The 17,758-nt window shown below is 44.0% G+C and overlaps 1 protein-coding gene across 1 annotated transcript in view; it reads left to right on the plus strand.

Moving 5' to 3' along the window:
- The window catches only part of LOC124594377 (adenylate cyclase type 3), a 686,894-nt gene that overhangs the window by 69,561 nt on the left and 599,575 nt on the right, over nucleotides 1–17,758 (plus strand). The window contains exon 2 of the mRNA XM_047132746.1: nucleotides 14,128–14,277. Coding sequence (XP_046988702.1) covers nucleotides 14,128–14,277 — 150 coding nt within the window. The remainder of the gene's footprint in view (nucleotides 1–14,127; nucleotides 14,278–17,758) is intronic.

A 17,758-nucleotide genomic window follows, 5' to 3' on the forward strand; every position in this document is an offset into this window, starting at 1 on the left:
AAAGGGGAGCCGCAGATGCTCTGACGGATACAGGCCGTTATAGGGTTAATGGCGACAGCAAAGAGCACGTCGTTCAGGACGGAGTCCTGAGGCTCACCGGTTTCCTGGATAAAGATGTTCGCCAAGGCTGAACCCACAAATACAAATACTTTTTAAACTCGGTGTTTTAAGAATTCCTGAAGGAATCGGGACATGCGGCTACGGAAGTTTCACGTGTAGAGGCTGTGGAAGATACTAGTGCTCCAGCAAGTGTCGTAGGCTTTCTCCAAATCGAGAAACTCAGCCACAGACTGGAATTTCCGCAGAAAAGCATTTATGACATGGGAGGACAAATTAACGAGATGGCCATTTGCAGAACGGCGGCACTGTAGCACTCACTATTCGGAAAAGAGATGGGTATCGCCCGAGCCTCCTCCGCTCGTTTCCGATAGAGGCAGGCAGGGTGATAGTGAGAAGAGCTCGAAACTTCCGCCAAATGGCGGCCCAAGGTGGTGGAGATGGCAATAGGGTCCTATATGACATCATCTGCTACTGTCAGGCCGGAAACAGGGGAATGGGTCTCGGTCCCAGAGAGCAGTCGGAGGTTGGCCCACACGACGGGAAAGGGAGTGGAACTGTTAAAAGAGCCAGTGAATGAAATCCAGCTAGCTTTTTTGCTATCCCGAAGAACGTGACAACACTGTGCACGCAACTGTTTATAATGAATGCAGTTTTTCCGTCGTAGGGTGACGGTTAAAAACGCGGAGAGCACGTCTCCGCGCGCGAATTTCGTTGCTGCATGCCTCAGTCCACTAAGAGACCAGTGCACGGGATGGTAAGCAGGAAGTGCGTGGAATGGAACGTTCTGCGGCGGTAAGGATAACGTTTGTAAGATATTCTACCTGTTCATCACAACTGGGGAAATGTTGCTCGTCGAAGGTCGCCAGAGAGGAGTATACCCTCCAGTCGACCTTAGAAAGCTGCCATTTGGCTGCACACGTAAGTGGGGTAGGAGTCAGCAAACGGATAGTACACTTGAAATGGTCACTCGAGTATGTGTCAGAGAGAAAGGACCACTCGAGACGATGGGCAAGCTGAGCAGTACATAATGATAGGTCCAAATGGGAATAGTTGTGCATGGAGTCTGAAAGGACCGTGGGTGCTCCTGTGTCAAGGCAGAGAACGTTAAGTTGATTGAGGTCAGCCAAGAGGGCACCTCTCGGACAGGTTCCAGGAGAGCCCCAAAGGGGATGGTGCATATTAAAGTCATTGAGAAGCAGAAGGAAAAGAGATAGCTGTCCAATAAGCTTTAGGATGTCTGTCCTGGTGATATCAAATGACCGAGGGATGTGAACAGGGCAAAGGGAAAAGTTCAAGGAAGGAAGGAAAACACGAACTGCAACAGCTTGAAGGTGGTTAGTTAGGGTGACGGGTTGACTATGAACATCATCCCGTACGAGCAGCATGACTCTCCCATGAGATGGAATGCCATCCTCGGGGTTTGCGATTAGCCAATTGCTTGCGAGCAACTGGATCTCCAGCACAGCCCGCTCATCGAGACACATGTGATAATCTCGAGAGGAGGCATTGCAGTTGATACAGCAGGGGGAAGGAGGCAGACAATCGCCACTTTTTAGGAACCTCAACTCTGCACTCTTTGTATGCATTTCTTCCCTCTTGTTCACCACCCATATTTCACTGCCGCATAATAGTGTTGGAAGAGCAACATTCTTACAAAAGTACAATCTCGTTTCCATGTCGCTAAACTCAAGAAATATATTTTCTGTGTATTTGTCATAATCATATATTGTATCCTAGCAAAGATATTTTAAGTATTTCTCTTGTTCAGTTATTTAATTTAATGCAAATTTTAATCAACGCCAAGTGTTTGCCCTGAAAAGACATGGTTTTAGTTGTTTGCATTGAAATTTTTAGCTTGTGTTGAGAATATATTTTATTCGATTGAATAACTGTTGTGTATATCGAAATTTAGAAAGGTAGAGTATAAATTCAAGAATCCTGGAATCTACAAGAAAAGATAACCGAAACAAGGAAGGCATAAGTAACAGTTTAGCGGCGGCCTGTGAACTTTTGTTCAGCAGTACAGCTGTCCCATTATCATACATGAACATGGAAGACGAGGCTAATATAACACGGGAAAACCAGAGAAAATATATCGTTGCTGCAGCATAATATTAAAAATTAAGTCGACATAAAGATCGGAATGAAGCGGCGCTTCGTAGATAGGAGTGTACAGTAACCTCTTAAGAGACGAAAAAGGCTGCTAACGCTAGAGTGCAAAGGATGCCGGGAATTTTAGAGTTTGTATTACAACTGTTGTGTATGTAGTATTTGCTAGAACTTCTTCAGTCTGTAGTTTTCCCACATTTGTAGAGTAGGCTTTCTGGGACGTTGAAATATCACTTTGCCGGCCGCGGTGGTCTCGCGGTTCTAGGCGCGCAGTCCGGAACCGTGCGACTGCTACGGTCGCAGGTTCGAATCCTGCCTCGGGCACGGATGTGTGTGATGTCCTTAGGTTGGTTAGGTTTAAGTAGTTCTAAGTTCTAGGGGACTAATGACCACAGCAGTTGAGTCCCATAGTGCTCAGAGCCATCTGAACCATTTTTTTTTTTTTTTAAATATCACTTTCCAGGATCTGTGGCATCTCCAGGGAGAACGCCAACGCACTTCATGTCATTGTTAACGGCGTTCTCCCGTTTTAGCTTAGATCGCCCTCGTGGCCCACTGCCATTAGTGTTCAGTGTATGGCGGATCGCTTGACAGATGCTGAAACTACTTACACTGGCTACACGAACTGTCACATTACCAACTGACGAGGAGCAGTCCTTGTTGACACTTGGTTGCAGATTGTAGTTGACACAAGAAGATTTCAAAAAATGGTTCAAATGGCTCGGAGCACTATGAGACTTAACTGCTGAGGTCATCAATCCTCTAGAACTTAGAACTACATAAACCTAACTAATCTAAGGACATCACACACATCCATTCCCGAGGCAGGATTCGAATCTGCGACCGCAGCGGTCGCGCGGTTCCAGACTGTAGCGCCTAGAACCGCTCGGCCACCCCTGCCGGCAGGAAGATTTCAGATGAAAAAAGGAATGACAGGACGAAAAATAAGTCCATATAAAAAAGTGAATACGTCGATGAGAACGATGTAACAAAGAATTAGAAATAGAAGAAATTACTTTTAAAGCAATTAATTGAATAGAAACAATAATGAACTTTTTTGATTAGACTTAGAAATAAAAAATCCCGCTAGATCTGACGAAACTGCAACCTACGACATATGGAGTTCATGCACTACCCACTGCGCTACGCTAAACACTACGTTAAATAGTTATGCTGCAGAGACGCTTTCCTGACTGAAAACGCAGGATAAAGGTCCTATGAAAATGTGTCAGGAAATGCATCGTTGTCGTGGCAGATGGCTCTGACGAATGAAAGTTCCTCTAACTACTTCCCGTGTGTTCCTTGCGCGTTGCAGATTGTGTGATTGACGCAGCGTACTTTGAGCAGCAGAAAGGTCCAGTGTTCACGTCAAAAATAAGCAGAGATGGTGTATGTGTATGACCAAGAAGATAGAAACGGCCGTGAGGCAACACGGCTGTACGAAAACAAGTACCTTCACAACCACATCACACACCATTTCAATCCCTTTTTCGGCACCTATGTGATCATGGGTCCTTTCAGAAAGACGAACGTGAAGGCAAGCGTCGGAGTGTGCGTACACCAGGTTTGGAGGACCGGGTTCTACAGGCTATTGTTGTGGCACTTTGGCAACTGTGAACGGTTCGTACGCGACACTGAGCGCTCTGTTTGGAGGAAACCAACTACAACTCTTGAACTGCCAGCTATCAAGTAATTTTATTCAGAATGTAGTCCACCCACTGCAACCCTCTTCATTTCTGCACAACTGTTACAATCAATGTCCACTTGAATCTGGTTATCGCATCAATCTTTCGTTTCCCTCTGCAATTTTTCCCGCCCGCACTTCTCTCCGTAATTGATTATTTATTGATGCACAAGGATGTGTTCTACTAACCAGTCTCTTATTCTAGTCAAATTGTGCCGTAAATTCATTTTCTCTCTTATTCGTTTCAGTATTTCTTCAGGTGGTGTCCGATCTACTGTCTTATTTTTGTGTCTCTGTCTTATATCCTTTCTACTTCTCCACTGTTAGTTATTTTTCTCCCCAAATTGGAAAACTCATCTTCTATTTCCAGGATTTCATTTCGCAATATACTATGTTTGATGTTGATCTTATAACAGTTTGCTGTACCCTACCATTATATTCAAATGATCTTCCAATTCCTTTGTCGTCTTTGACAGAATTGTAGTATAACTATAACTCACAACTTCTGCTTCCCTTTCATGTCGTTGGGCTCTTGTAGCCGCAGTTTTTTTTTTTTTTTGTAAATTTTGTAGATGAACGTTTGCCTACTACTTATCCCTACTACTTTCAGAATATCAAAGAGGCTATTTCAGTCAAGACTGTCAAAAACATTCTCTAAATTTACAAATGCTATAAGCTTAGTTTTACCTTTTTTATAATCTGTATTCTAAGATACGTCGTAGTGTCAGTTTTGCCTTACACGATCCTAAATTATTAGAGTCAGTATTTTGCAACATGCAGTATTAGTTTGATTTTTTTTCCAGTAACATTCACACCTCTCACCTCCTACCTCCCTTGGAATTTGAACCATTACATTCTTCTTAAAGAATGAAGGTATCTAAACTGTCTCATATAAACTACATAACATATAGCCGTTGCTGGTCCTCCCAAGGACGGCAATAACTCTGAGAAATATCGTTAATACGAGCAACATGAAATGGCCATTGCGTAGTCGAGAACACGCATTTCCGTTACACGAAGATGTCTCTCAATGGCCACTATAAAAATGGCTCTAAGCACTATGGGACTTAACATCTGAGGTCATTAGTCTCCTAGACTTACAACTACTTAAACGTAACTAACCTAAGGTCATCACACACATCCATGCCAGAGGCAGGATTCGAACCTGCGACCGTAGCAGCGTCTAGAACCGCAATGGCCACTATAATTGGTTTGTACTGAAACTGTTAGAAGAAAAATTTCCGTCTTGTATAAGCTGACCTCAAGGTTTACGTTTGTTTATCCAGCTGTGCTCCTTCCATCTCATCTATGCACCTTTGATCCTCGCAAGATACCGAAAAATGTACACCTTAAGATACGCTTTTTAGTTGTATTTGTAATCCTCCACAAGCAAGAACATTTTGTTTCGTTTTTAATTGCGATACATAGTGACAGAAGCGATCCTAAAGTTCCCTTTCCATCATACCATTCCTGTTCTTTTTTAACAGGAATCGTAATGTTCAGAGAAAAATTCGTGGAACTTAGTGCGACAGGTTTCATCCTACGGTGAGCGTACCAGAGACGTCCAACAGACGTTACCGTGCTGACTGTCGATGCACACCTGTCAGTTAGAGGTTGTCTGATAGGGCAGCTTATAGATGAAGGTAGCGTTTCATATGATTGGGCAGCGTTCTGACCAGTCGGGGATTTGTTTAGGCACAGGGTATAAAACATGTCAGTGACGAATGTGTTTAAAATGCTTCCTCAGAGCGAGCAAACCAATGTGCACAGATGTGGATTTCTCTCAGGGTATTTCACTAGCAACAGGGATGATTTCAGTCATCTGTAGCAAATACAGAGTGCGTTTCATAAGTAATGCGACCAATTTTTTTCTGACGCAACGATACACCACAGCATGTTCGTAACCGGCTGGGCTAAGTGGAGGGGGTATTAGCTTCAAAACGCTCTTTGTCTCATTCGGCTGCGAGCTGCCGGAGATTCAGGACGTGTGTTTCTGTCAATCCCGTTTTGAGTTTATGTAACACGGCACAATGGATCATTCTGTAGAGCAACGGTACGGTGTCAAATTTTGCGTTAAACTTGGGAAGTCCGCCACCCAAAACTTTCCGTTACTTCAGCATGCCTTTGGGACTGATTCCTTGTCCAAAACACAAGTTTTCCGGTGGCACAAGTCGTTCATGGAGGGCCGAGAGGAGATCGCCGACGAACCTCGCAGTGGACGGCCATCAACCGCATGAGTCGACGAAAATGTAACGAGTGTGCACGATTGTTTGAACTCTGACAGACGGCTCAGTCTTCAATTGATAGCACAAACTCTAAACATGTCAAAAACAACTGTTTTCCGCTTTGTGACCGAAGATTTGAACATGAGAAAAGTGTGTGCCAAACTCGTCCCAAAAGTGTTTACCGATGAACACAAGCACTAGCGAGTGCTTCGGTGTCGAGAAATGTTGGAAATGTGTGAAAAAGATCCTTACTTTTTAAACTCAGTTATCACTGATGATGAGTCGTGAATTTTTGAGTACGACCCTGAGACGAAAATGCAGAGTTCAGAGTGGCACACCCCATCGTCACCCATCCCAAGATCGCATGCATGAGCAACTCCAGGATCAAAACCATGCTCATTGTCTTCTTTGACGTCAGAGCCATTGTCCACCACGAATTCGTATCTACCGGGACTACTCAACTCAGCTTTCTACTTGGAAGTGCTCAAACAACTGATCTCGCGCAGCTGAAGCGACATCAAGGACACGTGGAAACTTCAACATGACAACACGCCGAGTCACAGCGGCTTCATTGTCAACGACTTCCTGTCCAGGACCAAGACCCCACTGGTTCCTCAGCCTCCCTACAGTCCTGACCCGGCTCCCCATGATTTTTTTTTTTTTGTTTCCTCGGTTAAAAGGAGTCATGAAAGGAAAACATTGGGACACGACTGAAAGCATCCAAGCGCATGTTACATCAGATCTAAAGGACATTTCAGAAAAGGCATTCCAGGATGCCTTCCAGGCATGGAAACACCCCCTCCAGAAGTGTATCGAAGCAAGAGGGTGCTATTCTGAAAATTTTTGATTATTTGTACGAATATATTCAATAAATGATTTTTTATGAATTTGGTCGCATTACTTATGGAACGCACCTTACATGCGGAGACTGTAAATTTTGTGCAAGCTACTATGATGATGGACGGTAGTACAAACGAGCCGTGAGACAGAAGACACTGATTACAGAAGGGAACAAAGCAGAACAACTGTCAGCAGAGTAGAGTGATCGCTGGGTGCGGCGGGCAGGACGTTGTGTGGCGGGTTTACAGCAGGCCGTCGCATCGTAACGGCGCTCCTCGCGGAAGACGGGAGTCCTGGGTCCGTCACGGAACTCTTTGCTGCTGGAAATGCTTCAGCGGACGGTTGCTGCAGAGGAGACCAAACGCAGACTGGCACATGTTTCAAGGGCGCTGCTGGACATCTTACCAAATATCGTTGGTGATTTATCATTATAGTACACAGCGCCACATTGCAGACCCTTGACAAAGGCCCGAGCACACGAAATATGTTCCCTGATGCATGAGTAACTCGCACACTTTCACGTAACAGATCCCAGTACGTTGTCCTGAACGACGAGTGTTCACCGGAGACAAATGGATCGCCAGTTACCTCACGGAAGCCTGAAGGGTCCTTTGTTCCCTATATACACAAATGATTTGAGCGATAGGGTGAGCAGAAGACTTTTTACAGCATTCCTCTGCTTCTATAGAATTAATCAACAGATCAATAACAGTCATGTTAACATTACGAAAGTTTACTATAGTTATTTCTTTTTTAAGTTAGTCAAAAGGATTTCATTTCAAGAGATCTAAAGAAAACATCAATTTCGAAAGAAGAAAAATTAAAATCCTTGACACCTGCATTTCTTAGTAAGATTCTCTTCCTAAGTTACATGCCAGTTAGGTAAGGAACTAGACTAGTACCGATTAAAAGTGTTTTAACTTTCACAAATTCAAAACCAAGATTCGTAAAAAAATACTGCTTTAAACCTCAGTTAACACCGTGAAAATTACTGAGGTGAAACTGATTATATGACATTCTGCTCCTGAAAAAGTGACACAGGTAAAAGTTATTTGAATAGGAAAACATGACTATGGTACGAACTACTAATGTACGAACTACTAATCTACATTGTATAAATATCTGTTTCTGACATTTTATTTAATGCAGGTGATTATAAAAAATCAGAATACATAAATCAGAACGTTATTCTGGCTTATTTCGTAATGGAATGACTTGTCTGCCTCACGAAAATTTCCCTTCTTAAACAAAGATTGTTTCTGATTCTAAATAATAATATATAAATATTGGTATATATAATCAATAATTACTTTGTTTTTTGATGTGTAGAGAATAACAACATGAAAAGAATTTTCTGGTTTAATACGTTCGTTCTCACAATTGTTGTGGAAAACTGGCAGAGATCATAATTACTGTGCGGCTGGTCCCGGCGGAGGTTCGAGTCCTCCCTCGGGCATGGGTGTGTGAGTTTGTCCTTAGGATAATTTAGGTTAAGTAGTGTGTAAGCTTAGGGACTGATAACCTTAGCAGTTAAGTTCCATAAGATTTCACACACATTTGAACATTTTTTGAGATCATAATTCTCTGTTGCTCGTTATGGCAGTAATCTTCAACAGGGAAGCAATAAGAGCACTCTTTTTTTTCACCCCTGAAGGGAGAAACGAAAAACCGGTGTGTACCTTTTCTGTTTCAAATTAAGTGAGAATTTCGTTTATGCTGGTTTGTTTGAGCTAGTACTTGAGCGACTGGATCTACTTGCGTGCAAGTTCGTAAGATGGCTATATTTTTCTGATTTTGAAGTTTTCCGAGCCCGTCAGTTAGTGATCCACATTTCTTATTACAAGGAAACAAAAAATAACTTCTATAATACTATTCATTAGTTTACTGGTAAAACACTAATGTCAGCTGCTGAAGCACAATCATTACAAGCACGGTATTAGGAAATGATAGTCACTGGAATAATTTACAGCGCGTGTTGATTTATATCTGAAACGTATAGGTCTTCATTGATTTACACAGTATTGACCTACTAAACCTTGGTAACGTCTACAGCGATAGCACAGATCGGTTCTGAAGAGAAAAAAGCAGATAAAAGCTACATAGTAAGTTACTCAAGATTTATAAGGGGCCTGAGGAATTAATGTGACGACCCCAGTTTGTCTGCCGAGCTAGGGCTACCAACGTACGCCTCATACCATTTCGTTGTACGTAATCGAAAAGCTCCAATGCTTCACGAGTGCCTAGTGCACAAGCAGGACGCGGGTGACTGCGAAGCCTCATTAAATTACGCTAGCACGTGAACGTTGATAAACAGTTTGTGTGCTTTTCGCTATCGGAATTCCCTGAGCGATATACAGAGTGATCAGCAAAGTTGTTCACCCCAAATTCTTCCGGAATCGTAAGTCTAAACGACGTATACTCTCTTTTAATAAGTATATTAATTACACAGATAGCGGTATCAACTGAAAACTCGTATTGCAGTAGACATTGAACATTTCGAATACTTGATGACATACATGCAATTTTGCGGAAGTGTTTAGGACCACTTTATTTTGTGATTTCCTTTCTGTTGCCATTGCCGGTGTAATCTTAGAATGTAAGTGTGTATCTTAACATTATACACACGAAGCAACAATTTTTATTCCTCACTTCCCTGTTTTACAAATCCACAAAAATTCTGACGTGCATATTTTCTTCAAGTCTCTGGCACAGACCAGAGCAGAACTATTACTGGTGAGTTATCTTAAGATAGTGCGTCTTTTGCCTTATTGTTGGCGTATCGCTCAAACAACATGTAACCAAGTGGGACTAGTTTTAGTTAAACTTTTCTCCACTATTCCACTCTTACAGGCAGACTGCTTTGAGCTGGATTTCCCAATGACGCTGACGTGACAGATCTGTAAAAAGCCACGAGCTTCCGCATAAGACACTAATCGGTTCCATGCCTGAAACATATCGGTCCTAAGTTGTAAATATTGTAATTTCTCCGAAACTATTAATCATATTTTGGAAAGTGAAACGCCAGTGAAATTCTCTTTTACAACCACGATACTACAAGCAGAAATTTGAATTTGAGAAGTGAAGATGACATCTATCTCTCTGTAATTAATATAGCTGTGAAAAGTGGCTGTACGTCATTTAGTGAAGATATTTTCACAGACTTACGAATCCTGAAAGGGTTCAGGTAATATGAGGAACATCGTTTCAAAACGTATTAAATGCAATGACGTCAAAAAAGTTTAATACGTTTTCATGTTAATTGTGGCATGTTCTTTAATTCTGTTGAGTCAGATCGGGTCATTTCGTATTCTTTCCCACAGTAAATGATGAAAAATGTGATTCGCATCAAATCGTGTTATCTACTCCACAACCGCCGGTTCGAAATATACAAGGCTATTTCCCAGCCGGCGTTATAAGCTCGCTCTTTTGTTGGCTGTTCCCATTATTTTCATTTTGTAGCTCCGAGTGTAATGTTGAATGCATGGCTGTGCACTTTCGATCGCCATGGGAGGGCCATTTCCTCGTAGGACAGCGACCTAAGGAAGTTCACACAATGAGAATCAGAGCTGCGAAAAATAAGTCATTGTGAATAGGTATCTCAGTAAGTAATAACTCCTGATATGTTTTACAAATGATCATTTTCAGTAAAACATGTAATGTTGGTACGTTAATGCGTTATTCCTGTAGGAAAGATTGCATAAATGCATGTTTTTATAATCTGGCTGTAATATCTACGATTATGACATGAGGAGTATTTCGATTTAGCTATTTTAACCGAGATCCACATCTAAAAATTTTTGAGCCGCCTTGTAATCACAAAGAAGTCAGGCTGAAGTGGGGAAGGGGCACGGTATTCTATGGCGAAGAAAAAAAAAGCTTACAATATACTGAATAAAATGGAGCAAGATTACAGACTCACCACACACACATCAAAGAAAGTGTTGCATCACCGCGGTTCGGAGAGTTCCGGATACTGTTCGCAAAAGTGAAACAGAGGTCAACATAAACATCATACCACCCCTCTTATTGCTCATGAAAACACACATTGCATGTTGCACCACCATACAGGAGACCTTCAGAAGTGGTGGTCCAGCTTGCTGATACACCGGTATCTCTAATACCCAGTATCACGTCATCTTGCACTGATGCATCCCTGTATTCGTCGTGGCATACTATCCACCATTTCATCAAGGCAGTGTTGGTCCAGATTGTCCCTCTCCTCAACGGCGATTCAGCGTAGATCCCTGAGAGTGGTTTATGGGTCAAGTCGTCCATAAACAGCCCTTTTGAATCTATCCCAGGCATGTTCAGTAGGGTTCATGTCTGGAGAACATGCCGGCCACCCTAGTCGAGCGATGTCGTTATCCTGAAGGAAGTCATCCACAAGATGTGCACGATGGGGGCGCGAATCGTCGTCCACAAAGACGAATGCCTCGCCAATATGCTGCCGATATGGTTGCATTGTCGGTCGGAGGATGGCATTCACGTATCGTACAGCCGTTACGCGCTTTCCATGACCACCATCGGCGAATTTCGGCCCCACATAATGCCACCCCAAAACATCAGGGGACCTCCACCTTGCTGCAGTCGCTGGACAGTGTGTCTAAGGCGTTCAGCCTGACCAGGTTGCCTCAAAACACGTCTGCGACAATTGTCTGGTTTTAGGCATATGCGACACTCATGGGTGAAGAGAACGTGACGCCAACCCTGAGCGGTCCATTCGGCATGTCGTTGGGTCAATCTGTACCGCGCTGCGTGGTGTCGTGGTTGCAAAGATGGACCTCGCCATGTCGGGAGTGAAGTTGCGCATATGCAGGCTATTGCGCACACTTTGAGTCGTAACACGACGTCCTGTGGCTGCACGAAAAGCATTATACAACATGGTGGCATTGCTGTCTCCGAGCCATAATCCGTAGGTAGCGGTCATCCACTGTAGTAGTAGCTCTTGAGCGGCCTGAGCGAATCATGTCATCGACAGTACCTTTCTTTCTGTATCCCCTCCATGTTCGAACATCTCTTTGGTTCACTCCGACACCCCTGTACACTTCCCTTGTTGAGAGCCCTTCCTGGCACAAAGTAACAATGCAGACGCGATCGAACCGCGGTATTGACCGACTAGGCATGGTTGAACTATAGACAGCACGAGCCGTGTACCTACTTCCTGGTGGAATGACTAGAACCGATCGGCTGTCGGACCCCCTCTGTCCAATAGGCGCTGCTCATGCGTGGTTGTTTACATCTTTGGGCGGGTTTAGTGACACCTCTGAAGAGTCAAATGGACTGTGTCTGTGATACAATATCCACAGTCAACGTCTATCTTTTGGAGTTCTGGCAATCGCCGTGGAGCAAATTTTTTTTTGATGTGTGTATAAATAAAAATGAAAAATTGAAATGAACTTTTTCAAACCATATTATGTGAAAACATGATTGGATTAAAACGTATTTTGTTCAGTGAAATACTTCGAAACGTACTATGTGCAATTTAAAATTTAAAATGGCACCATCATGCACTGGAAATGATCCAGTCACCACTAATTCTGGAAAATTAAATACCTAGCTCCTGCCCTTGAGAATGTTTACATATTTCATTTGGTTAGGAAGCGAAACGTGCGTTCTCTTACTGTAAAATTATCAGCTGTGCACAATATAAGATCTGAAACGATGCTCCTCACGTGTGAGGTGAAATACACTACTGGCCTTTAAATTGCTGCACCACGAAGATGACGTGCTACAGACGCGAAAATTAACCGACAGGAAGAAGATGCTGTAATATGCAAATGATTAGCTTTTCAGAGCATTCACACGAGGTTGGCGCTGCTGGCGATACCTACAACGTGCTAACATTAGGAAAGAAATGGCTCTGAGCACTGTGGGACTTAACATCTATGGTCATCAGTCCCCTAGAATCCAGGTTCTGTTTACAGCATCATGATGGTGGCATCCGTGTTTGGCGATACCGCGGTGAACGCACATTGGAAGCGTGTATTCGTCATCGCTACGGTCGCAGGTTCGAATCCTTCCTCGTGCATGGATGTGTGTGATGTCCTAAGGTAAGTTAGGTTTAAGTAGTTCTAAGTTCTAGGGGACTGATAACTTCAGAAGTTAAGTCCCATAGTCCTCAGAGCCATTTCTTTTTTTGTACCTGTACACGCCATCCGAGCTCTGTTTTACTCAATGCCCAGGCGTATCAAGGCCCTTATTACGGCCAGAGGTGGTTGTTCTGGGTACTGACTTCTCAGGATCTATGCACCCAAAATTTCGTGAAAATGTGATCACATGTCAGTTCTGGTACAATATATTTCTTCAATGAATACCAGTTTATCATTTGCATTTCTTCTTGGTGTAGCAATTTTAATGGCTAGTAGTGTATCTTAGCTGAATAACTCTGTTGTTGTGGTCTACAAATGCTAGAAACGTAGGTTTGCCTTTCTTTAGTCTATTTTCTAAGATAAGTCGTATGGTCAGTATTGCCTCACGTGTTCCAACATTTCTGCTGAATTCAAACTGATCTACCCGGATGTCAGCTTCGACCAGTTTTCCCATTCGTCTGTAAAGAATTCGTGTTAGTATTTTGCAGCAGTGGCTTATTAAACTGATAGTTCGGTAATTTTCACATATGTCAACGCCTGCTTTCTTTGGGCTTGGTATTATTATATTCTTCTTGAAGTCTGAGGGTATTTCGCCTGTCTCATACGTGTTGCTCACCAGATGGTAGAGTTTTGTTAGGCCTGGCTGTCGTAGTTCTAATGGAATGTTGTCTACTCCCGGGGCCTTGTTTCGACTTAGGTCTTCCTACAATTACCCAACAAAATTCTGCATAGATGTTATTACCAAAAAGGAAAATTGACTGAGAAATCTGCACAGCGTAAATATGATGTTGTTGTTGTGGTCTCTGTATAATACTAAAACCTATATATCCAGTTCATGCGTGCCTATACATATTTGCCTCACCTTCGATAAACGAACCTGGCTACAGATTAAAGAAAGGGTAACGAAAAGGGTAGTGATTTAACTATAACAAATAATGTGAACCCAAAAAAAAAAGAGTTGTAAGAATAATACACATAAAAACATAGCAGTGTGTCACATGTTAAGAGATAGTGCTGCATCTCAAAATGCCCTTAACATTTTTCAGGACAAGCAGAGTAACGATAATATTGACAGAGAGACAGCGTGCCTTTGGAGTGACGGCTGCCTTGTGTTGTGCAGATGGCTGCGAACGGCGTGCTGCTGCTGGCGGCTAACCTGCTGGGCCTGATGTCATACTACCTGGCCGACAAGCAGCAGCGGCGCGCCTTCCTCGAGACCAGGCAGTCGCTCGAGATGAAGCTCGTCATCGAGGAGCAGTCCGCCGAGCAGGTAGGCCAGCCTCTATCTACACTACTTACACAGTGATCTCCATTCCAGTCCCAACGCTGCCACAACAGCAGCATTTCTTCGTCGCAGATTGGCAGTTACACACTGACGGGACAAAACATTATTGCTCCTGTAATTCCTCAGGCATTCCTTATTAATCCGATTTAATTGCATGTTGGCCTATCTCTGGAACGCACTGGCTTCAGATCGGGCGAATTTGTGAAAATGTGGGTTCCCTCTGATGCTCCTCAGACAAATTTAGCGTGAGTCTGGCCTTGTAAAATGGACAGTTATCATGCTGGAAGATGCCATCACTGTTAGGGAATACTGCAAGCATAACTGGATACAGGTTGGTCGCAGTAATGTTCAAGAAGTTCAGATGTAGTGTTGCCTTCGACTACTACTACTTGTCCCCTGGAAGCCCACGTCAGTAACCCTCATAGCATCATACCGCACCCGTGGGCCTGCGTTCAGTTGTGCAGTGCATTTTTCAAGCACGCATTCGCCTGAGTGTGATTCATCCAACTAGGCGACACGCTTCCACTGATCGACGGTCCATTCTTAATGATCTCATGCCAGCTGCAATCGTACCTGATGACGCTTTTGTGTTAACATAGGAACATGTTCAACAATGTGAACTGAACGGTGTGCTCCCAAAACCACCGCCTGCACCAGCATTGTACTCAGTCGTCATGCCGGCTACAATTTGTCACCTATACCAATTTACAGAGCGGTGAAGCCAGTTCTGTGATGAAATGTCTACGTCCATCATCCGTCGATGACTCGCGATTACACTGTTCTTGAACCTCCACCCATACTTACACGCGACGGTAGTACACGAACAGTGGACTAACTTCGCCGCTTCCTAGGTGCTCGTTCCCAGGCGCTGGTCGTCAGTGGGCTTCCAGCTCTTTATAAGCGGATTTTTCCATTTGAAACCCACATCGTCATTAGAATGATTCCACGTTCGTCTCTGTTCCGCTTCCATACACTGTGTGAGAAAAGTCGTGAGATAGCCATATGCGCATAGGTCGGCCGGAGTGGCCGTGCGGTTCTAGGCACTAGAGTCTGGAGCCGAGCGACCGCTACGGTCGCAGGTTCGAATCCTGCCTCGGACATGGATCTGTGTGATGTCCTTAGGTTAGTTGGGTTTAATTAGTTCTAAGTTCTAGGTGACTGATGTCCTCAGAAGTTAAGTCGCATAGTGCTCAGAGCCATTTGAACCATTTGAACCATATGCGCATATACCGATGGCAGTAGTATCAAGTGCACAAGGTATAAATGGGCACTTCATTGACAGAGGTCTCATTTCTACTCAGGAGATTCTTATGAGAAGGTTACCGACGTGACTACGGACGCACGAACAAAGAGAATTAACAGACTTCGAACGCGGAATGGTAGCTGGAGTTAGACGCATCGGACGTTCCATTTCGGAAATCATTAGGGAATTCAACATTCCGAGAGCCGCAGTGTCAAGAGTGTGCCGAAAATACGAAATCCCAGGGATTACCACAGACAACACAGTGGCCGACGGCCTAAATTAACGGCTGAGGGCAGCAGCGTTTGCGTAGAATTGTCAGTACTAACAGACAAGCTTTTGTGGACTGGCAAGACAGCCAATCCACTAGGACGGGAGGCCGAAGGGCACGCGTTAAGCTCACGCAGGCTGGCGTGAGGTCTGGAACAGGACAATGTCTTGAGACTAGCAAAAATAGTACGTAGCTTCTGGAATACTTAACTTTAATCCATAATTGGTGAACATCGGTCTGACGGTACATGCATCACAAGATAGATAGCAAATGATAATGGCGCCTTGCTAGGTCGTAGCAAATGACGTAGCTGAAGGCTATGTTAACTATCGTCTCGGCAAATGAGAACGTAATTTGTCAGTGAACCATCGCTAGCAAAGTCGGCTGTACAACTGGAGCGAGTGCTAGGAAGTCTCTCTAGACCTGCCGTGTGGCGGCGCTCGGTCTGCAATCACTCATAGTGGCGACACGCGGGTCCGACATATACTACCGGACCGCGGCCGATTTAAAGGCTACCACCTAGCAAGTGTGGTGTCTGGCGGTGACACCACACAAGCAACAGTGAGCCTAATAAGCACAGAAATCAATGTGAGACGCACGACAAAAGTATGAGTTGGGAAAGTACGCTGCAGTTAGGTGGTAATTGGCAATGGCAGTAGACGACCGATGCGAGTGCCATTACTTAATGGCACGACTTCGCCTGCAGCGTCTCTCCTGGACTCGTGACCGTATCAGCTGGCGCCCAGACGACTGGGAAGTCGTGGCCCCGTCAGGTGAGTCCCGGTTTCAGTTGATAAGGGTTCGAGTGTGGCGCAGACTGCACGAAGCCGTGGACCCAAGTTGTAAGCAAAGCGCTGTGCAAGCTGATGGTGGCTCCATAATCGTGTGGCCTGTGTTTACTTGGAATAGACTGGATCCTCCTGTCCAACTGAAGCGATCACTGACTGAAAATGGTTATGGTCGGCTACCTGGAGAACATCTGTAGGCATTTATGGAATTCATGTTCCGAAACAACGATGTAACCGGACCTCAGTTGTTCGTGACTGGGGTGAAGAACATTCTGGACAATTTGAGCGAATGATTGCGCCATCCAGATCGTTCTACGTAAATTCCATCGAAAATAATCGCGAGGTCAGTTCGTGCACAAAATCCTGCACCGGCAACACTTTTGCAAGTCGCGATTATGGACGGCTACAAAGGCAGCAAGGCTCAGTATCTCTGCAGAGGACTTCCAACGAGTTGTTGAGTCCATGCCACGCCGAGATGGTACTCTTCATAGGGCAAAAGGAGATCCAGCTCGATATTAGTATCTCATGACTTTCGTTACCTCAGTGTATTTTCCACACCGGTCACGTGCACGTTAGCCACCAGGAGGTCTTCAATTTCACAGTGTGCAGTGGTGACAGTCTTTTGACCCGTCAGTGTAGATCGAACAAACCCAGATAATAACTACGTGAAAAAAGTCATTTATCGCGAGAAGCTCCGACAGCCACGCGCCAAAAACATTTTAGCGACATGGATTACATCGTATACAGTGGCAAATATAATGCAACCGCTACCCCCAACGACGATTGTTCAGTCAATATTGAATACGAACATCACAAAATAGGAACCGAGCAAAGGTAACAAGAAACTTACGGTAACACAAAATTATGACTAACCTGTAACGATGCCACTGAATTAAAGAAAAAGATCGACGACAAGTACCGAGAAAATTACGATAAGATATTACAAATAATGGAAAGATGTCACTACATTAAGCAAAAATATTTAAAAAAGTGACAAGTGGATGGGTGTTGGGAGCGCCTTGGTGGCGACGCTCTCCGTAGAACATCGCACGGTAATGGTTTCATCGGCTCCAGTCATCTGAGACATCGCCAGCTAAATAAGAGACGAATTCTTTGGCAAGGTCTACTGCCTATCGCCACCTAAAAACTGTTCACTCTCAATTATTC

This window comes from Schistocerca americana, chromosome 2 (assembly GCF_021461395.2).
Source record: "Schistocerca americana isolate TAMUIC-IGC-003095 chromosome 2, iqSchAmer2.1, whole genome shotgun sequence".
NCBI classification, from domain to species: Eukaryota; Metazoa; Arthropoda; class Insecta; order Orthoptera; family Acrididae; genus Schistocerca; species Schistocerca americana.